The sequence below is a fragment of the Rousettus aegyptiacus genome, unplaced genomic scaffold, assembly GCF_014176215.1.
Source record: "Rousettus aegyptiacus isolate mRouAeg1 unplaced genomic scaffold, mRouAeg1.p scaffold_m13_p_3, whole genome shotgun sequence".
Classification (NCBI taxonomy): Eukaryota; Metazoa; Chordata; class Mammalia; order Chiroptera; family Pteropodidae; genus Rousettus; species Rousettus aegyptiacus.
This window is the reverse complement of record NW_023416306.1, coordinates 116919623-116942719: the sequence shown is the minus strand read 5'-3', so window position 1 is coordinate 116942719 and position 23097 is coordinate 116919623. Positions and strand designations below refer to the sequence as shown.

Sequence of the window (23097 nt, the reverse complement as noted above, 5' to 3'; positions counted from 1 at the left end):
ATTTGAAAAGGCAATTCTTTAAAAGGAAATATAGTAGAAACAGCATGAATTCTAGGCTAAAATCCCAATCTGGTACTTAGAAGCTATGTGACCTTGAACAGGAAACTTCTCCAAGCCTCAATTTTTTCATCTATAAAATGCAAGTAATGTCCATCATATAGCTGCTTCATAAACAATAACTACGATAGCAATTCAATTGTTGTTAAAGGCCAGGCCCTCTCCATCTCTGTGTTGCCTTATAAAAATTATACCTCAGACAGGAGCAAATATATGTGGCACTTTAATTCCTTTAAGGTTATCTATACCCTCATCTTAAAAGGGAATCGAATCTGAAAGTCTCTCTTATAAGTGGGTTTATTGCCTTGGGCCTGTACTCTGCTGTTCTTAGAGGAGTTTGTCTCTAGTCCTGGTTCTAATTTTCTAGCCTAGAGGATAGAACTGTTGTAAATCTCACATCATATCCAGCTAACTGTCCTGAGATTTTTGTTTTGGTCTTTTTTCCTGGAGAGAGTCCTTCCCTCTTTGTCCCAATGATATTCTTTTTTGACCCCATAATTTATTCCAGTCTTAGGGACTCTGACTGTATGGTTTGGGTCCTGCTTTGACCAATGGATCTGTTCACCTGGCTCCGTGCCAGCTTTGTCTTAAAGGCATTGGTCTTTCCATTTTAGAAATATCTCAGAAGAATCTATAGCTATCTTACATTGGTGTAACCAGAGATTTGCAGTTAACATTTTGGAGAAACCTGAGAAGACAAACTACAGTCTCTGTTCTGAACTCATCCTTTTCTTCCTGATGATTTTAAGGTGGATTTGAAATTGTGAATACTCAGTTTCTTTAGGTGGGGTATACGTCATTTTCTCTCTGAAGCGTTAACTAAGTATACATAATACACTAGTAACATTTAGACTCACATGAATAGATCAAATGGATAGAGTGACATAATCTTCCATTAATAAACTGCTCCTCTACATCTAAATGTCTTCCCCATTCACATGGTCTGCCAGTCTCTCTGGCATTGTACATGATGCCCTTTTTCCTTCTGCTTTAAGCAATCAAGAGACATAGGAAAGGCAGAGCTCTCTCTGTATCTCAGACTTGATGAGACTGCCTTCTTTTTTTTTTCAGGCCTACAGGAAGCTTCCTGTTATAATCACATTCCTTCCTTTCACTTACTAGTGCTGCTATGTCGTGGCTCATCCAGGATGATTGTTGTATAAGATGTGCTCCTTATATTTGCAAGAAAATCTTTTCTGTTCTACTTCGTCACACAGCCTTTTAATATTAATATTTATTCTCCTTGTTCTATAAATATAGGCATTGGCAGTCTTATCCCTATCCCTTCTTCTCCTCTTGTCATCTTATTTTTTGGACTGTTTTAGAATTCAGAATCTATGACCTTCATAGCAGCTGAGCCCTAGGCAATCATTCTCTCCATCCCTATAATTAGGTCTGCCCAGTGGGCACTGGGGCTTTTGGGAGCCTGGGGGGTTAAAGGAGCCATGACCGGCTTTTCACCCGGTCTGATTGCAGGTCATGAACATGCAGTGCACGGGGAACCTGGACCTGATCCCCTTGCGGGGACGGCGCCGCCGGAGGTCAGGAGACCTCCCTCGGCCTTCCCCAGCCATCGGCCTACAGCCCCGGGCTGTGTCCACCACTCACCTGGCGTCCTGCACACAGGTGTCCCTCCCTAACTCGTCTTCCTTTTCTGCCTCTGCTTTTGCCTTTCGGGACTTGGGACGCTGTGTATGTATGTTGGGGGTTGTACGATTGAACTCTTTGGGCTTTTTATAAATCCATTTTATGTCTCCAGGAGTGGCCAGGAGGGCTTCTTGGTTCAGATAAGAAACTGAGTATGGTTCCCCTAGCCACAGCTGTCCTATGGAAAGAAGAGAGGGTGGCCAGACTTTACTTCTTATTGTGGCTGAACTATTGTGATTGGTTTTCTAAGTCCTGCAGAGGGATAGATAAGATTAAAGAACCCTGCTCTGCTGTGAACTGAGAATGGTTGAATAATGATTTCTCATATTTAGGGTGGGAGGGCTGTGGAGACAGGCATTTTGGAAATAGAAGTGCTTTCTACTATAGAAAGGATTCTCTGGACAGTTCCTTCTGCAAAGTACACTTTTTATTCCCTTTTCTTCTTCCCCCATAACAATCCTTTCATTCTTCCAAACTTTCTGACATTGCTTGGCTTTGTAGGGGCAATTCGGGACCTGGGTTTTAGACTTTGTGTCGAAGTGGCAAAATGGTAATACAGAGTCCTTTTTCTCCAGGTGCTTTCTGAGACTTCATCCTCAAGGCCTGGTGGCTACCGGCTCTTTTCATCTTCACGACCACCAACAGAGATGAAGCAGAGTGGCCTAGGTATGGTTTTCCAGCATCTCACCTGTCGTTGGGAGGAGTGTCTGTCTGTTCTTCAGAGTTTCATTATGGAAATTGGGGTTATGCAGTCAGTGAAATTATCTGGTGGGGCTAGGGAGGATAAATTGGGAAAAGCCATATTTAGGTGTGAATTTTGATCTCAGATGATTGTTTTCATTCCAGGAAGGTGTTTGTGTTCTGGTTTTCTATACCAACCCCCATTTCTTTGGCTGAAGGGCATGTTCTGGCTTCCCCCCTCATTCCTTATCTGTCCCTCCAGTCTAGCCCAGACCTTAAGGGGCCATGGAGACTCTGAATCTTCAGAGTTATCACAGACAGAGCTATAAATAGAAGTACTCGTGACCCCGTAAGTGTCATATTCCTCATTTAGAGAATTGTGCCATGTCTTTCTCTGAGACCTGTTTATTACATCCCTGCTCTGGCCCCTCCTACCTCCTTGCCTCTCCTTCACCCTCTCCTAATCCTGTAATTTTTTTCCTTCCTTCCTGAAAATTGAGGGACAAATCTGAGACTGGTATAGTGGCAGAGACTTCTCTCGGGACTTTGAGGGGATGTCTCTTGATTTTTTTTGATTCCTGGAGAGGGGTGGAGAACATCATTCAACCTTTCCTAAGAACACAGACTACAGGAAGGACCAAGCCTCAGAGGGTATTGTATTCTTTGGAAGTGGGAGTGGTCCTTGGGTGGGGCTATCTTTTAACAAAGTACCTTGCGAGCCAGTAACTAGAACTGGCAGTTAGAGCAATTGTGTGGGATCTGGACTTAGTCCCCTGGCTCTGTCTTGCCCTATTATTCTTTCTATTTAGCTCCTTTAATTTTTCCGTTATTTTTGTCTTTGGCACCCAATTGTTTGGCCCTAGAATGGTCAGCATTTGGACCAGAAGAGGGAGAAAGTTTTGGTAACTTTCCAGGCAAATTTTATAGGAGTAGGTTGCCTTCTAGATCTCTGAAATGAGGTAGGTGGTTTGCAGCATAAAAATAAATGACAAATGTATAGGTATGTGATGTGAACTTCTCGTCCCAGAATCCCAGTAAAGAGTAGGTTTCAGGTAGGCTGGAAAAGAGGATAGCCGGGTCTGGCCCAGTTAAATGGAAGTGCTATGACGAAGAAGGCAAAGGTATGGCCATAGTAATTGACAGATGGTGGTGGTAAAGTAAAGACTACCTACACTCTGTGATGGTCCGAGAATTGGACAGGGAAAGGTTGGCAGGACTGCACCAGAAAATTATTTAGTAGAGGAAGTAAATGTAGAATAAAGCTCGGGTGGTCTGGAATAGAACCAGGTAGTATCAGCTTCTCTGAAGTACAGACATATTTAGCAACCCTTATTACTCTCTGAAACCCTGTTCTAGAGCCCGTTTGAGCATGAAAGGTGGGAGAAGTTGCTGCGTAGAATAGTAGCCCTGAATTCCAGGGTGGAGATTATCTGCTACCTGAACATACTGATCTCTGTGGTGACCCTGAAATGCTGGTGGGACCCTTGAAACCATGGCCCCTCCTTTGTGGGCTCAAAGGAAGCTGACCTCTCCACTTTATTCATCTCCCTTATAAATTTTATTTTAATTTTGTTTTTATTTTTATTTATTTATTTATTTATTTATTTATTTATTTATTTATTTCCCCCTTACGAATTTTAAGTTCCAAGGTCAAACCCAGGGTCTTAGCTAAGTAGATTTGGAAGTAGATAGGCAAATCCCACAAATTCAGTGTCAGTCTTGTCTCTTCCTTCCTTCTCTGTCTTCATGGGCTATAGTAGGATGGAGGACTGTGAAGTCCCAACTCTACTCTTAATCAGATATTTGAAACAGTGACTGGCTTAATTTATTGGCTTCAGAGATTTTTCAAGTTTTATTTGTCTCTCTGGCAGAGTTCTCTTTGCTTTCTTTGAACTTATGTGTGTAGGCATCTGACTTTGAGCATAAGGCTTACAAGACAATAAACTTTTGAGAGTGGAAGAAACATGTCTTTTTTGTTGTTTCCTGCTCACCAAGTCCTTCTCTTTAGTAGGGCGCTCAGCACATAGTAGGCATGCTCTACATATAATCACCTGACTCTTCACATGCCTTTCAATTTGTGTCCATCTTCACTTCAAAACAACAACTTGTTTTTCTTGATGAAAAAAATAATTATTTATTTTCTATTTGAACATACTTGATCCTCAGAGTCAGGAGACCTGGATTCTACTCCAGCTTAGCTCCTAACAAACTACATGACCTTGAGCAAATGAGATCCCTTTTGAATCTCACTTTCTTTATTTCTAAAATGAGAAGGTTGAACTAAATGATTAGTTGAGTCACTTCCAGGTTTAAAAATTCAGTGAGTCTCTTTCTTTCTTGGGAAGGGAAAAAAGGCCTGAAGGGAGATAGAAAGGAGGGAATGTTGGATGAAAAACTTAGGAGGAATTGGAACTTATGAGAACTTCGGTTTTAAGCCAAGTGCTCAAAACTTAGTCTCTAGTTGCAAAGTTTTTTTCCTTTTAAACCTATAAGGGACTAGATTTCTGGGTTCTTCAAACCATATATCTAGGGTATGGAGCACTGAATCAAATCTAGGGAAATCTAAAGGGAGTACGTATTATTTTAGCATTCCCGAGAGCCACCTGGAGAGCATAGTCTATCCCTTTCAGTAGCTTTGAGTCCCCTAATATCACTAACCCTGCATTTGTAGTGGCCTGTTGTAGCTGCCATATAGATCTTAAAGAGAATACTTTGCTTGCCCAGTATAGCTATGAGCAATAGTGGAAGCTGTTTGTGGTTATGTGCAATGGCAACATGATGGTGGTTCTGAATGGCGCTGTGTGTGTGTGTGTGTGTGTGTGTGTGTGTCTTGATGTTGTCATGTGAAGTTGTGTGTACCTGCAGCTTTGTGTGGCTACTAATGTACTTCCGGCCTTGCAGGCTCACAGTGCACAGGGCTATTCAGCACCACAGTGCTGGGTGGCTCCTCCAGTGCCCCGAATCTTCAGGACTACGCCCGCAGCCATGGCAAAAAGCTACCACCTGCCAGTCTGAAACATCGAGATGGTATGTGGGAGGGTTTTGGGGGGCAGCTCTTTTCTTCATTTGTCCCCCAGCCAGGACACAGCTCAAGAACTATTCATACTTAAGATGGCACTGACGTTGGCCATATAACAAGTTTTCTTCATTAGTTATAGAGGGGAGAAGGAACCAAGACCCCATTCACCCCTCCATTTGCATTCCCCTTTACCATACAAATACTACTTATTTATGCTTATTCCTTCATAATCTCCCACATACAGCCCTGCTACATCAATTTACTTCACCTTTGTATTCTTTCCTGGATTCTGATCTGTAGGGGTAAGGACCAAGGAGGAGGATCCATGATCAGGAAGAATATAGTGGGGCCTTGATTAAAGTCTAGGAAATCAGGGATGGGAAGTTGCTCAGCCAAGGCAGGAAAAATCATATAGAAAGAGTCGGGGAAGGGATGAAAGTTTCTACAGATTTTATTTCCAAATGATCAGAAAGAGGATGTGGTGGTGAAATTAGGGTTGTTTGTGGGGCTGTATCATGGTAGAGATGACACATGGATTCCTAAGAGGAGATTATACCAAAGGAAAAGATTGAAAATGTGGTATTCAGGACTCTAAGGGTGGGGGTGGGAGAAGGTCATATACTAACTGTAAAGAACAGAGTGTATTGCTGGCAAATTCCAGAGCAGAGGGTGGGGACAGGGGTGGGTATAATCCCCATGATGTCTTTTCTCCCCAGAGTTCTTGTTTGTCCCGGCCGTAAAACGATTTTCTGTGTCATTTGCAAAGCATCCGACTAACGGTACGTTTGCTTCTGACTCAACGTCATTCATCCTTACCATGTCACCTCCAGACACTTAACCTCTGAGTTCTGACACTGACTTTGCCTCTCCTTCCACTGTGTTAACACCCTGCCGTCTCTGAATGAAACACTCACTAAGTGTCCCTCTTGGTACATATCCCTCGTTGTGACAAACCAAACCTTAACCTTGGCTGCGGCCTGTGGCAACTCAAGGTCTTACTTCCATGGTCATCACCATTGTGTCACTTTTTTCAGCATCATCACCAAACATTAATTAAACCTCTCCCTTTCCTATCATATGACTGCTGGGGTGTGTATAAATATGATGACGGTTCTCCTTCTTAGGAAGAGAATAGTATTCCTATATTATCCCCATTTCTTCTTCCCCAACCCCCGACTCCTCAGCTTATATAAATTCAATCTTCCTGTTTCTTCTCCAGCTCTTTTGTTGGAGTGGATGACTTGTTTATTTCCCTCTGGAGCAATGCCACAGTTCCCAGCTCCCAAGCCTACCCATAAGGACATTGGTCCTGAGTATATAGTCTCCCATTTCCATATTCCTATCTCCTACCATTATGTGTACTTGGTGTGGCTCTTGTGCTCCTGACATCTGCTTTATGTTACTACTAACCTAGGGCCTAGACGTAGAAAACAGGAGTCCAGATTGACCTGGGATAAAAGAGAGAAAGAAAGGAATAGGAGGTAGTAGGTAAAGGAAAAAGAATTGTACCTCTAGTTTTTACACGTGGTTTCCATATAGCCCCAGCCTGCCTATGGCACTGCTGTCTCAGAAAAGCTTGACAGGAAGAGTTGAGATGTCTGTTGGGATTCTAGGAAAGCTTAGGAATGAATACTATTTTGAGAATACTGAAGAACTGGGTCTGCCCACACTAAGGTTGGAGAGTTTAGAGGTCCATGTAAACTAAAACCCAAAGGGCTATGGTCTCTTTGTATGGTATGGCAGGGAGACCAGGACTTACTCCCTGTCTTATCCTTTATAGCTTTAGTTTTTCTGTGCCTCATGTCTTGTCTTCAGGATAAATCCAGTTCTGTTAGATATGGTTTTCTTCTGTCCAAGAGCTAAGACCCTCCAAGGGAGGTAAAATTAGCCTGGCTTCCTGGATGGAAAAACCTCCAGATACTGATCCCCTGTTCCTCAGCCAGTGACGGTGGCTAGATTTTAGCCTGTCAGGCTGTATACCTACTCTGGGCTCTGCTGAAATCTCCCTAGGTTGACTAACTTGTATTTGTTCAGTTTATAGCTCCAACTCCACCGCAGCTCCCATTTGTGCTTGTGACAGAGGCTCCCCATTCATAGTGGCATGGCTGTACCTGCACATTTAGCTTCAAGCTCTTCTGGCCTTCATGTGCCGTAATTATCTCCAGAGTAGGATCTCATTACCAACCCCAACCCCACAGCCTGGGACTTGGACTTAGGAGACATGTTGCTTAGAATATAGAATGTAGTATCAGGAGCTTGGGCCCCTGAAATCAGAGTTAAATTATAGATTTCCTAGTTCTTAGGCCCTAGGAAAATAGGTCCAAATTCATAAAGCAGATCCTTAGACCTATATATCTTTAGTTCCCTGAAACCTTGGCTAGCAGCCTCACTAGCTGAAGAAAAGAATTAATTCTGCCAAAAGGAGGAGAGGAAGAAAGACCAGTACAATTCAGGCAGGAGAACAAATTCAAGGTCTCCTCCCGCATTCTACACACTTCCTCACAGGTCTTCTGGCCTTTGTTCTTGTTCTTGAGCTTGGAGGCTATAGTGCTTGAGAAACAAGAATCTGGAATCGACCTGTTGGCATCAGGAGAAATTTGGAGCCATTATGTCTCTTGCTGAAGATTATCTAGATTTAATTTGGCCCTCAGGACAATATGAGGACTCTATGGTCAAATCTTCTTGACTGACCTAGCAATTACAAAGTGGATGTGCTGCCAGCAACTGCTTGTGGCAGATTAGTCACAACAGTATGTCAACCTACTGTCCCATCATCACATCTCCTTGCCATGATGTCTGGCTTAGAAATAACAGCTGGAGAAACTGGACCTGGCTTTAGAAAGGAGGCAAGGCAATGCTGTCTCCTTGCTTTGATGGAAGAACATCTCTCAGACCATCATTGACTCTATTCCTGATGAATTTCTGCTACATCCTATGAATGCATCAAGTATAAAAATATGGCCCATTACTAAACTGCACGCTGAACTCACCAAAGTAAACTAATATAGTGGGAAAGAGAGTGTGGCTCACCCTTATCCAGAATGTCAGAGTGTGCCTATTGGATTTGCCAAGCCCATTATTTTCTAGGGACCCACACAACTGCCTGTCTGACCTTTGGTACAGTTAGTACCTGGGTAGAGCCGAAACCTCTCCTGACATTCAGACAAAGGTCTCTTGAAACCACAGTTTCTTGGGATCACCATATGGAACCAGTTCTGGTCTGGGAGTTCTGAGCAGTCATCCTCACTCAGCTACCGTAATCCTACCTTCTGTGTACCAATATCCTGTCATCAGGTCTTAGAACCCCATACCTTTTCCTCCAAACCTTTTCCCTACTGTTCTTCTTATGACCCTTTTCACATACCTTTCACTCTCTTCAACTTTTTGCAGCTGGATCACGTATATCCACAAAGTTTGCCAAGCAACTCAAATAATAAGTTGTTCAAGATTGAAGCTTTTTTACTTACCAGCTGAACAAAGTGCAGTTAGATTCACCAGCAGTGTGAAGAAAATATAAAAGTATCTAACTTTTGCCTTCTGTAATAGATATAGTGTCTCCCAAGTCCTAAGATTTATGCATTTTTTTTTAATTTGTATATTCGAATAAGAGCAAAGGATGATCAGTCAAATATTGGCATTTTCACATATTGATTCCATTTTTAACATGCTCTGTTTTAAAAGGACTCTTTCATCTGGTTTCCTGCCAATATCTCATGCCAGCGGCCTAACACTGGCCCTTCCTATGGCTATCTTAGAGTCTGGTCCAGAGGGCCTGGCCTTTAGGAGCCCTTTTAGCTTCACACTTTATCTTGATACTCTATACCATTCCTGACCATCTTCTCTGAATAACTTTGAATCTTTTTATTCCTATCCTAACCTCATAAGTACATTCGTCTAAGAAGCAGGCCCTAACTAGAGTTTGTCTAAGAATGATCAGGGATACTGGAGCTCTAGTCAAGGCTCCCAAGCCACAGAACTGCCAACTCACCCCTGCCCCCCGCCCCTTGAGAATGATATGACTTCTTTCTGCAGGCACTGACCTAATTATGCTCAGTGAGAAAGGGGAGGTCCTTGCTGTACGATGAGGTCTCACTAGCCCCTTCTTTTAAACTCACCGTGTGATGCCAGCACTCTTCTTCCCTCCAAGAGATGTCCAGCGGCTCTGACTATCTCTTCTCTCTCAGCTCGCCTTGGAGCTGAGTGGCTCCAATTCCCAGTAATGCTTGTGCCAGTCAGTGCCCCCCTCATTGTCTCTCCCTCTTCTCTTTCTTTATCTTCGTGCTTCCTGCCGTGGTACCCCCACCCCCTCCAGAGCTGCTGGATGACCAGCACCCTGTGGTCCGGTTGCTGCGCAGTTTTTCCTCTGACTGCCCAGGGGGCCGGCCAGTCTCCTTGGATGCCACGCTGGCGCATCACCTGCACCAGTGCTCCTACCACCTGCGCCTCTTCCGGAACTGGCTGCGCTCAGGCCAGGATGACCCCGAGTGCCTCTACGGTACCCCCTGCCACCAAGCTGGCTGCTGCCACTACCCTGGCTGGGACTGACTGCTTTGCTTATTGCACTTCTGGCAGGAGAGTCCACCTATCCTTTTCTCCTGTTTACCTTAAGGTTATGTGACTTGCATTTAGTTGCTTAGATGGGATTGGGGCCAGACTGCCTGGTAGCTGTAGCTTTGGCTGCTCATCCTTCCTCACTGCTTCCTAATGTTACCCATTCCCAATTCTTTTCAGATCAGGAATAGTCTCTTGCCTTGGAATCTGTTCTTATCTCTATAACCCCCCATCACCATCTTCAGATCCAAACATTTTTCTAGCCACTCTGAGGAGCTAGAGACTGGACCTCTCTTGCCATCCTGCCACTAGAATACAGGGGGAAATTGAGGCAGAGAGGTCTTAATTGAATCCTTGAAGCAGATAAGGGCCAGAGGTTAGAAGATGGTCAAGTATAATTCTTTTGAGGTTTTAGTCTTTGGCGAACAAGAGGCTATGTCTTGCACAGATATTGCTGTCCTGCCTACCCTTAATCCCTATAAGGAGATGTAGAGGAGGCATCTAAAAGCCTGGGGACTGAAAAAGTGGTTGGGATATGTGCTTCTTGATCCTCCAGTAGGGACATTTTTTTCATCAACAGGCTCTGGGATTAGGGTTACACATTTAATTTTACCCTTCACCCTACTCAGAGTGGTGGATCTACTTTGGAATTATTGGGTTCAGAGCAGAGAATCAGTATTTATTCTTATTTCTAGGGGGTTTACCTCATTTTCCTGATGGAATAGAGAAATCCTAGCAACTTTGGGGTCTTCCCATGAAAGAAGAGGGGAGAACCTTTGATGTGATGGAAATGACCAAGAAAGAACTTCCATCCCCTAGCTTTGTTCACGCATGTGATTTTCCTGGGCTGAGCTCCATATGTATTGCATGTTCTCCAGCTTGCTTTCAAATATCCTAGCCTTTCTACCCATATCCTAGATCTGCATGAACCCCTTCTCAGATTCCATGCCCCCTTAGTCTGGTTCTCTTATACATGATCCCCAAAATCTGCTGTTTCCTCCCAGCTTCATGACCTCCCTACTTCATTTGGACCTATAATTTCACCCCTTACCTCTGGACCTTTTTTTCCCCCCCAGAAACTATAAGAGCAATGTAGGTGCTTACCCTATTTGGATTCTGTTGATTTTTCCATGAGACATTGCAGGCTCTCCATAGGTAGGATGAGAGGTGATTTGATTCACCTGGAGGCCTTACCAGGTAGACTTTTTAGGAAATCTGGAGGTGACAGAAATAGACTCCTGTTGGGGCTCTAAAGAGTTCCCTCTCCTGAGAATCTTGGATGTCCCATATTCCAAAAGCCATGGACTCTCCTGATGGCTCTCAGGGACTCTCCATGCTTCCTTGGCCAGTGGGGTATATTTGGCAGGAATAATATTGACTTTGCCCATCTCTTTTCTAACAGGATTTGAAGGGTGCTCCATGGTGCCTACCATCTACCCCTTGGAAACACTGCATAATGCCCTTTCTCTGCATCAAGTGAGTGAATTCTTGAGTAGAGTCTGCCAGCGCCACACTGAAGCACAAGCACAGGTATCTGCAGGTATGGGGAATACTTTTATCTTGTACCTCTATATCTGCACCTTCTCCAATGCATCCTAGAACATGAGTAATAAATTCAAAAGAGGCAGTCCAAAAATATACAAAAGTAAACTTGAAAATTTTTAATTGCAGAGGCTGACTCACAAGCATAGAACTATCACTCCTTCCCAAGTTAATTTATAAGTTTTGTGTGACCCCAGTAGAACTACTGCTGTTTTTCTAAAGTCGAACAAATTGATTCTGAAGTTCTCACTAAAAAATAAACAAGCAAGAATAGCCAAGAAAACATTGAAATGAGCAACAAATGGTTACTAGTTCTACCAGATTTTAAAACATTCTATAAAACTTCTATAATAACAGTGTAGTATTGGTATATTGGTATATGAGTAGACAGAGATCAGTCAAACAAAATATTAAATCTAGAAATAAGTGAAGTTAGCACTTCAAAATACTGGGGAAAGATAGACTTTTTAGTAAATGAAGTTGGGACAACTGAATTGTCATTCAAAATTAAAATTAAATCCATACTTCCTGCTGCATACCAAGATAAACTCCATGTAAGTCAGAGATCTAAATGTAAAAATTAAACTATGCAGTAAGTAGGTCCAAGGGCTTGTCCTTCCACAGGAACACCAAAAAAAATCAAGTAAAAATTGTCAGAATCAACTTTGTCAGAACTCTAGAAAGTAGTCAAAAGTTTGTAGCACTAGGAAAATTCAGAATCAAGAAAGAGGTAACTGAAAGATGGCAGGAAGCTTTCCAGTAATTTTACTCGATCTCCCACATCTTTCCCCAATTTGACAGAAATGTTGAAGATGGTAGCCCATGTTCTCAGTGTGGGACCCTGGTCCCTGATTCCAGAAGGAGTAGAGCAAACTTTATCCTTAAAGAATTGTGTTTGTCTATTCTAACTTGTCTGTGGGCTACCCGAAGAACTGACACTGGGTGCTTACCTTTATTTCACCTAACTTGGAAATCACTCAGAGCAGAAAAATGGCTATGTAGGAGGTGTTTCTTGAAAACATTGTGAGGCAAAAAAACAACATGCTGTCTGGGGCAAAAAATTATTGTTGAGGCAAACAATAAACATACTGAAAGCCTGAGAGAAAAACCTGGGAAGAGAGTTTCTTCAGGAAATTAGGGCATTCAGAAGCATCTACATATACTGAGTAATTTAGAAAGCCATGCATATGCCTAGAGAAGAACACATAAGCATAAAAGACATGAGAAAACCTTAAGCTTTCACCTATGGCTGAACTCTAGACTCAGCACAAGCAAGGAGTGAAGGCTGAGGAGGCACTGTAAACAGTCCAGCTTAGTGTTGAAGGAGTACCTCAACACAGAACCAATTTGCAATTTCCTGGCACATGGAAATCCCTGTCAACATACTAGCTAGACATAAGCTAAAGGAACAGAGACTTCAGAGACCACACAAGACAGACTTCACAAAAGTAGTTTAGAAAAATCACTAAACAAATAGCTACAGACCACGGCAAACAACAAAAGCAAACCCCAAGGAGGGGAAGTAATCTTATTTTCAGAGTTAACATTATAATATTCAAAAGGTCTAGTTTTCAACAAAAAGAAATTATAGAATATGCAAAGGAACAAGACAATGTGGTCCGTTCACAGAATAAATTAATGGAAATGGTCCTTGATGAACCACAAATACTAGGTTAACTAGAGAAAGATTTTAAATCAGGAAAGGAAACCAGGGACAAATAACTAAAGGAAATCAGAAGGACGATGTTTCAACAAATAGAGAATATCATTAAAGAGATAGAAAATATAAAAAGGAACAGTATAGGGCTTAAAAGTATAGTAACAGAAATGAAAAATTTACTAGAAGATTTCTTAGATTTGAGCAGGCAGAAGAAATTAAAGGTAGATCAGTTGAAAAGTATCCAGTCCAAAAAGGAGAGAGAAAAGTGAATGAAGAAATATGAGCTGAGAAATTTGTGGGACATCATGAAATATTCTAACAAATGCATGATGAGAGTCCCAGAAGAAGAGAAAGGGAGAAAAAATAATTGAAGAAATAATGGCTGAAAACTTCTCAAATTTGATAAAGATACAAATCTATACATATAAATAGTTGAAAGATAAATGCAAAGAGATCTACAGTGAGACATAGTAAAATTGTCAAAATCCAAAGACAGAGAAAATCTTGACGTTAGCAAAAAAAAAAGCAACTTTTCATATCAAAGTGATTTTTAATAAGATTAACAACCAATTTCTCATCAGAAATCTTAGAGGCCAGAGAGCAGTGGTTTGACATATTAAAAGTGCTATAAAGAAAGAGAGAGAGACAGAGAGAGAGAGAGAGAGAGAGAGAGAGAGAGAGAGAGAGAGAGAGAGAGAGAGAGAGAGAGAGAAAGGGAAAGGGGAAGGGAAGATAGAAAACTACCCACCAAGAATTCTATATCTGGCAAAACTCTTCAAAAATGAAGGAAAAATTAAGATATTCCCAGGTAAACAAAAGCTGAGGAAGTTTGTCACTAGTAGACCTGCCCTACAAGAAATGCTAAAAGGAGGCTTTTAGGCTGAAATAAAAGGACACTAGACAGTAACTTGAAGTCATACCAAAAAATAAAGAACTCTGATAAAGGTAACTACACTGGTAAATTTAAAAGCCAGCATTATAGTATTTTTTTTATCTGTAACTCTTCATTTTATATATATATATATATATATATATATATCTATCTATATATATATGAATGAACACACACATGAATAAAACAATCATTACAAGTGTGTTAATGAGCACATGATGTATAAAGGTATAATTTGTGACAATAATAACATAAAGTAGGGACTGAGCAGTTTTTGTATGTTGTTGAAGCTAAATTGTTATCAATTCATACAAGATTATTATAAATTTAGGATGTTAATTGTAATCCCCTTGGTAACCACTAAGAAAATATCTAAAGCATATAAAGAAAAAGAAATGAGAAGGGAATCAAAATGGTTCACTACAAAAAATCAATTCAACACAATACAGGCCAGTCATGGATGAAATGAATAAAAACGGTATGTGACATATAGAAAACAAATGGCAAAACGGCAGAAGTAAGCCCTTCCTGATCACTTATTATTTTAAATGTAAATAAATAAAACTCTCCAAACAAAAGGCAGAGGGGTTGACAGAATGAATTTTGTAAAAAATTATCCAACTATATGCTGTCTACAAGAGACTTACTTTTGATCCAAAGACATAAATAAGTTAACAATGAAAGAATAGAAAAATATGTTCTCTGTGTAATAACCAATAAGTGCTGGGGAAAATTATTGTCAGAAAACATTGTCTTTAAGTCAAAAACTTTTACAAGAAACAGAAAAAGTCATTACATATTGATAAAAGGTCAATTCATCAAGAAGATATAACAATTGTAAACATATACTCATTAAACGGAGCCCCAAAATATATGAAGTAAATAGTGACAGTATTGAAGGGAGAATACAGCTCTACAATAGCAGTCAGAGACTTCAATACTCTGCTTTTAATAATGGAGAGAACAATTAGACGATCAATAAAGAAAAAGAGGACCAGAACAGAACTATAACCCACTAAACCTAACAAATATATATAGAACATTCTACCCCATAACAGCAGAATTCACATTCTTTTTAAGTGTACCTGGAGTAATCTCCAAGATATGTTACACCACAGAAGAAGTCTAAATAAATTTTAAATGATTGAAATTATACAATATATCCTCTCCATCCACAATGAAATGATGCTGGAAATCGATAATAGAAGGACAACGGGAAAATTCACAAATAGCATGGAAATTAAACAACATAATCTTAAACAATCTATGGGTCAAAGATCTATTACAAAGAAAATTAGAATATACTTTGAGATAAATTAAAATGAAAAAGCAGCATACCAGAAGTTAAGAAATGGAACAAAATCAGTGCTAATAGAATTTAAAGCTGTAAACACTTACGTTTAAAAAAGAAGGATGTTAAATAAAAAACCTAAATTTATATCTTAAGAAACTGAAAAAAAAAAGAGCAAACTAAACCCCAAGCTAGCATAAGGAAAGAATAATAAAGATTAGAACAGAGATCAAAGAAATAAAGAATAGAAAAACAATAGGGCTCTTTTGTCTTGGCTGAGGACATGCCATCCGGACCGAAGAAGGCCCAGAAACTTTAGGGCTTTCATGTGAGCCATGGCCACGGCCGCATCAGCAAGCACTGGAAGGGAGGTTGAGGTAATGCTGGTGGCATACATCACCACAGGATCAACTTTGACAAATATCACCCAGGTTACTTTGGGAAGGTTGGTATGAGGCATTACCACTTAAAGAGGAACTAGACCTTCTGCCCAACTGTCAACCTTAATAAACTGTGGACATTGGTCCGTGAGCAGACACCAGTAAATGCTGCCAAAAACAAGACAGGAGCTGCTCCTATCATTGATGTGGTGTGATCGGGCGACTACAAAGTTCTGGGAAAGGGAAAGCTCCCAAAGCAGCCTGTCATCGTGAAGGCCAAATTCTTCAGCAGAAGAGCTGAGGAGAAGATTAAGGGTATTGTGGGGGCCTGTGTCCTGCTAGCTTGAAACCACGTGGAGGGAAGTTCATTAAATGCTCACAAGTGTTAAAGAAAGAGAGAGAGAGAGAGAGAGAGAGAGAGAGAGAGAGAAAGAAAAGAAGAATAGTCAACAAAACCAAAAGCTCATTCTTTGAAAAAAAAAAAAAAAACAATTCAAACAATCCAATTAAAAAATGGGCAGAAGACCTGAATAGATATTTCTCCAAAGAGGAAACGCAGATGGCCGATAGACATATGAAAAGATACTCAAGGTTATTAATCATTAGATAAATGCAAATTAAACCCACAATGAGATAACACCTCACACCTGTCAGAATGGCTGTCATCAATAAATCAAAGGACAACAAGTGTTGGTGAGAATGTGGAGAAAAGGGAACTTTTGATGGGATTGCAAATTGGTACAGCCACTATGGAAAACAGTCTGGAGGTTTTTCAAATAATTAAAAATGGATATACCTTTTGACCCAACAATTCTAGGTATTTATCCAAAGACAACCAAAACAATAATTCGTAAAGATCTATGCACCTCTATATTCATGGCAGCACAATTTACAATAGCCAAGATATGAAAGCAACCTAAATGCCCATCAACAGACAGTTGGATAAAGAAGTTATCATTCATATGTACAATGGAATATTACTCAGCCATTAAAAAAAATGAAATCCTACTATTTGCAACAACATGAGTGGACCTAGAGGTTATTATGCTGAATGAAATAAGTCAGAGAAAGATAAATACCACACGATCTCACCTATATGCAGAATTTAAGAAGCAAAAAACCCCAAACTAATCAAAAACAGACTCACAAATATAGAGGACAATCTGGGAATGGTCAGAGGGGGGGGTGTGGGGGCTGGGAGAATGAGGAAGAGTTAAAGAAGTATAAATTAATAGTTGATAGATGATCATGAGGATGGGGAGCACAGCATAGGGAATGCAATTTGTATTAATGTAATGGCTAGTGAAGAGAAAGAGCAATTGGGGGGATTATTTTATAAACTATATAAATGTCTAACCAATGTACTGTATACTTGAAACTAATAATAAAATAAAAATTGTTTTAAAAATCAACAGAATTGACAAACTTTTAGCTAGACTAAGAAAAAGAGATGATGCAAATAACTAAAGTCAGGAATTAAAGCAGATACATTGCTACTGACCTTATAGAAATAAAAAGGATTATAAGAGAGTACTATGAACAACTGTATGCCAACAAATTAGATAAGCTAGATAAAATGGATAAGTCCTAGAAACACACAAACTACAAAAACTGCCCCCAGAAGAAGTGAAAAATCGGAAAATACTTATAACAAAGAAAAAAATGGAATCAGTAGCAAAAATCTCTCAACAAAGAAAAGTCCAGGATCGGATGGCTTCACTGGTGAATTCTACCAAACATTTAAGAAGAATTGACCCCAGTTCTTTTCACACTCTTCCAAAAAAAATGGGAGAGGAAGAAATACTTTTTATGAAGCTAGCATTATCTTGATACCAAAGCCAGACAAAGATAGCATAAGAAAACTATAGACCAATATAGGGGCAAAAATCCTCAACAAAATACTAACAAACCAATCCAACAGCACATTTAAAGAATTATACATCATGGCCAATTGAGATTTACCTCAGATAAGCAAGGATGATTCAATATAAGAAAATCAGTCAATACTCTATTAATGTTCTATATTCATAGAATAAAGAGGAAAAAACAATCATCTCAATTGATACCGAAGAGGATTTGGCAAAATCCAATACCCTTTCATAATACAAAACACTCAGCAAATTAGAAACAGAAGGAAACTTCCTTAACACAATAAAGAGTATTTACAAGCAACCCACAAGATACATCATATTCAGTGGTAAAAGACTGCAAGTTTGCCCAGAAGGTCAGGAACCAGCAAGGATACCTACTTTCACTACTGCTGTTCAACATTGTGCTGGAAGTGTTAGAACAATTAGGCAAGTGGGGTGGGAAAAACATCATTGGAATGAAAGAAGTAAAACTATCTCTACTTACAGAGAACAACATGGTCCTATATAGAGAAAATGGCAAAGAAACCTCAAAAAAAAAAAAAAACCTACTAGAACTATGAATAAATTCAGCAGAATTGCAGTGTACAAGCTCAACTTGCAAAATTCAATTGTATTTCTGTATACTAGCAATGAACAAAAAGGGAATTAAGAAAGTAATACCATTTATAATAGCATCCAAAAGAATAAAATAACGGGGAGCAAATATAACCAAGAAGTTTAAAGACTTGTACACTGACGACTACTAAACATTGCTGAAATACATTAAAGAAGACCTAAATAAATGGAAAGACATTCCATGTTCATGTGTAAAACATAATATTGTGAAATGGCAATACGTCCCCAAATGATCATTGATTAAATGCATTCCCTATCAGAATTCCAGTATACATTTTTTTTTTTTTTTGGCAGAAGTGGAAAAGGGTTTTTTGTAGATATGGAAAAGGTAGCCCTCAAGTTCATATAGAAATGGAAGGGGGCCTGAATAGCAAAAAGGATATCAAAAAAGAAAAACAAAGTTGGAGGACTCACACTTTCTGATTTTAAAACTTAGCTACAAAGCTACAGTAATCAAAACAATGTGGTACTGTCATAAAGATATAGACTGATGGAATAGAATCAAGAATCCAGAAATAAACCTATACATCTATAGCCAGTTGATTTTCAACAAGGGTGCCATGACCGTAGTGGCAAAAAAATAGTTCCTTCAATAAATGGTTTCTTCAACAACTGGATATCCACATGCAAAAGAATGAAGATGAACCCTTACTTTATGCTATTTACAAAAATTAACTCAAAATGGATCCATGACCTAAATATAAGAGCTAAAACTATACAACTCTTAGAAGACATAAGATAAATCTTCATTGTCCTGGCCTGCGGGACAGTCAACAGGGACCCTAAGACAGAATGGGGAGGGGAGGGAGACAAGACAACGCAAAGAATGGAGACAAGACAGGCTTTCTGATCAAGTCTCGTTTATTAAGGCTCGCTGCAGGCTTATATAGGGCGTGATCGGGTGATGTTGCGTTAGCGGGGCTGATTGGCCAGAGGCAGTCAGGAGATACTGTGTAACACAAAGGGGCCGGGCGAAAAGACCCGCAGAAAGTCCCTTTGGCGGGAAGCGAGGCAGATACATCCGGGAGGCTTACATGGCCTTGGCGGGAACCGCTGTTGAGCAGCCATTTTCGGCCTGGCAGCCATCTTAGTCAAAACAGCCCCCGACACTTCATGACCTTAGATTTAGCAATTGATTCTAGACCAAACACAAACAACAAAAGAAAAAAAAATAGATAGACTTCACCAAAATTAAAAACTTGTGCATCAAAGTATATTACAAGAAAGTGAAAAGACAGTCTATAGAAAAGGAGAAAATATTTACACATCATATATCTGATGAGGGTCCAGAATATAACAACAAAAAGACAAACGACCCAATTTAAAAATGGACAAAGAACTTGAATAGACCTTCCCTCAAAGAAATGCAAGTAGCCAAGAAACACTTGAAAAGATGTTCACCCTTAGTAGTCACATGCAAATCAAAGCCATGAGATACCACTTAATACCAAGTAGGATGTCTATAATTTTAAAGAAAAAAAAACAAAAACAAAATAAATGTTAGGGCATGGACAAGCTGGAACTCTTGTGCACTGCTGGTGGAAATGTAAACTGGTGCAGCCAGTGTGAAAAACAGTTTGACAGTTTCTCAAAAAGTCAAACATAGAATTACCATATGACCCAGCAGTTCCTCTCACAGGTATATATTCGAAAAAATTTAAGACAGACACTCAGATGGTTAAACACAAATTATTCATGGTGGCACTATTCACAATAGTCAAAAGGTGGAAACAACTGAAATGTACATGAATGGATAAAGAAAATATGGTATATACATAAAATACAGTATTACTGAGCTATAAAAAGGAATGAAGTACTGATATGTGTTACAACAGGAATGAACCTTAAAAAACATGCCAAGTGAAAGAAGCCTGACACAAAAAGTCACATATTATATGATTCCATTTATATGAAATATCCAGAATAGAGACAGAAAGCAGATTGGTGGTTTCAAGGGGTGATGAAAATGTTTTAGAACTAGGTATGGGTGATGCACAGCATTGTGGATGTGCTAAATGCCACAGAATTATATACTTTAAGATGTTAACTTAAGTGGATTTCACCTCAAATAAAAAAAAATAAACTATGCAAGTACAAAAAGTAAGCAGGGTGGTGGTGATCACTTCCTTTATCACCTAAAAGTAAGGAAAGCCTAATTATGACTCAAACTCAAATTTGGGAAACAATAGGAAAATATCGATAAATTAAGCCATATAAACATTTTTTGAACAAGCAAAACCAATAGCAACATCATAAGCAAAGAAAAAAATTTATATCACATATAGGATTAATCATCCTAAAATATAAAGAGCTAGTACATATCAATAAGGGAAAGACCAAAAGTGATTTTTATTATTTTTATTTTTATTTATTAATTTTTTTCCAAAAGTTGATTTTTTAAAAAAGAATAGTTTAAAAAGAAAGAAATGCAGATGGCCATTATACGTGTGAAATGATGCTCAACCTTGATCATAAGAAATATGCAAATTAAAATTATACTGAGATACTATTTCTCACCTGTTAGATTGGAAAAAGTCTAAAAGTTTGACAACACACTCTCTGGACAAGTCTGGAGTGAGACAGGCAATCCCATACATTGTTAGTGGGAGTACAAAATTGTATAAACCCTGTGAAGGTAAATTTTGTAATGTCTCAGAGAATTATAATTACTCTCTGACTCACTAATCCTGTTTTAAGAATCTGCTCTGAAGCTATTCCTATACAAACTTAAAATAACATTTGTATAGTTATTCATTATGGCATGATTTCTAGTGTTTATTACTTTTGGAAACAACTCAAAAGTTCTTCAGTACAAGAGTGATTAACTAATATAATACATCCACTCAATGGAGTATTATGCATCTGTGAAAACTAATGAAAAAAGTCTGTATATTCTGATAAGAGGTAATCTCCAGATACATTGCTAAGTGAAAAAATCAAGTGCAGAATAGTGTTAATAGTGTCAGTAAGGAGGGCATGTAAGGGGAAAAATACATAACTGTGAAAATAAATGCTAAAAGTAAAACCTACAAACTAATAAAAATGGTATCTATGGAGAACAACAAGGAATGGTCCGAAAGGCATGAAGGGAAAGCAACTTGCCTGAGTGTGCCTTTTTATATCCTTTTGACTTGTGAACCTGTAATTTTTTTTTCAAAATATAGAACTAAATGGGAAAAGAAGCAAACCATAAAATTTAAAAAAATTTTAAAAAAGGAAAGAAATAACCCTAACTGTGTATCAAAATAGTAACATAAGCACACAGGGAGAACAATTTTTCAAATAACTTTAGAATACTGTACTCTGACTGTAAATCCTTTGGTGGAACAAAAAGAACTATAAAATAATTTTCATGGTCTTTCAGTAGTTTAATTGTTAGTAGTGGTATTGTTACTATTTTAAAACTATATATACACATCTATATAATAGAGTAATGCAAAAGAGTAATTATGTTTTTATTATTAGGAACCAGGGTTTTCAAAGTAAGATCAATTAGGTATAAGTATAAATTTAAAAAACTTAAAATGCTGCAATGTCAAATTTGAATTGAAAATACCAATATGAATTCAGAGTTTTTTAAGTACTTTTTCTAACATTAATCATTAGAAGCAGTAGCAATGAGCTCCCTTAGCACCTAGATTTTGGTCTCTACATATATTTCCCACTAATAGCAACCCAGATTGCATGGGAAAAATGAGTGGTTCTTGGTCTAGGTTATGTTTTTATCCTTTTTTTTTTTTTTTTTTAAATCATGCATTCCCCTCAACCCTGAGCCATTTTACACATTTGTTCCCTAATCATCCCCCATTGCATAAAGTTTTAATATCACAGATATACTGTATATTTATTTATGTATTGTGGCCATTTCATGGACACAAACCAATTAAATATCTCAGATTTTTTTTTGTCCTCACCAGGAACCAATTTTGTTGTGAATGCATGGTCTAGAGTAAGGAAAACACAAGGTGATTCTGGGACATATAACAAAAGCAAGGAAGCAATCAACCTAAAAGGCTCTCACCCAAAAGAATTAAAATATTTAAGCATTAAAACGAATAATTTACTGTGATCGATTAAAATACATATAAAAATCCACACGCTCATAATGAATCTTATAAAAAATAAATAAATAAAATAATTCTCGTCTACCACTACAATTGGAGAATACTTTTCACCAACTCTTTCTTCTAAAATCTAATTAAAAGGAAATAAACGCATCCTACCTTTTCAGTAAGAACTGCAGTTCAGTGTAATCAATAGCCCCAGTTTAAGAGGGAAAGCTCTTCTTTATAGAAGATGTGCCAGCTAATGTACAATTGATAGAGTTAGAAAATCACCATTTGATACCCCTAATAAAATTATTAAGGGTCCCCAATGGATACTAACATAATTAGGTGAACTGTTGATGGGCTCGCATGGTGTCAAAGGATCACCTCTTATCAGAAAGGGAAAAACTACAATTGTGAAATCTTGTGAGCACCACTTTAACTTAGTAAATTTAGCCTTATTTAGTAGGACAGTGAGACATGTACCTCCAATATGAGACAATGTAAAGTACACTGGATCACCTCTTGAAGTACTCTTGCCAGAGTTATTTAAACTGAATCACCTAATGAAGCTTTTTATAGCTAACTTCCATTTTATAGGAAATATAAAGGATAGCGAAACAAGTTAAGTGATTTCATGATGAAGCAATCAGACAAATCCAGAATGTGGGACGTGATATTTGGTGAAACAACTGACCTATTCTTTTCAAAAAGTCACTACGAAAAAATAAATGGGGGGAGGACACTGGTCTAGATTAAAAGAGACTTTGGAGACATAACTAAATGCAATGCATGGTTCATGTTTGGATCTCACTATAAAAGACATTTTGGAAATAATTGGATGA

The 23097-nt window shown here is 38.8% G+C and overlaps 1 protein-coding gene and 1 pseudogene across 14 annotated transcripts in view; both read left to right on the top strand.

Annotated features, from left to right (window-relative positions):
* Nucleotides 1-23097, top strand: part of PPIP5K1 (diphosphoinositol pentakisphosphate kinase 1) — a 42993-nt gene that overhangs the window by 14768 nt on the left and 5128 nt on the right. For 6 of the 14 annotated variants that reach the window (XM_016144974.2, XM_016144977.2, XM_016144976.2 and 3 more), the window contains 5 exons: nt 1534-1683; nt 2280-2370; nt 5287-5412; nt 6121-6183; nt 11358-11495. In XM_016144974.2, the coding sequence (XP_016000460.2) occupies nt 1534-1683; nt 2280-2370; nt 5287-5412; nt 6121-6183; nt 11358-11495 (568 nt within the window). The remainder of the gene's footprint in view (nt 1-1533; nt 1684-2279; nt 2371-5286; nt 5413-6120; nt 6184-11357; nt 11496-23097) is intronic. The other 8 variants (XM_036238905.1, XM_016144980.2, XM_036238908.1 and 5 more) reach the window with 6 other exon arrangements.
* Nucleotides 14222-16094, top strand: LOC107510956 (annotated as a pseudogene).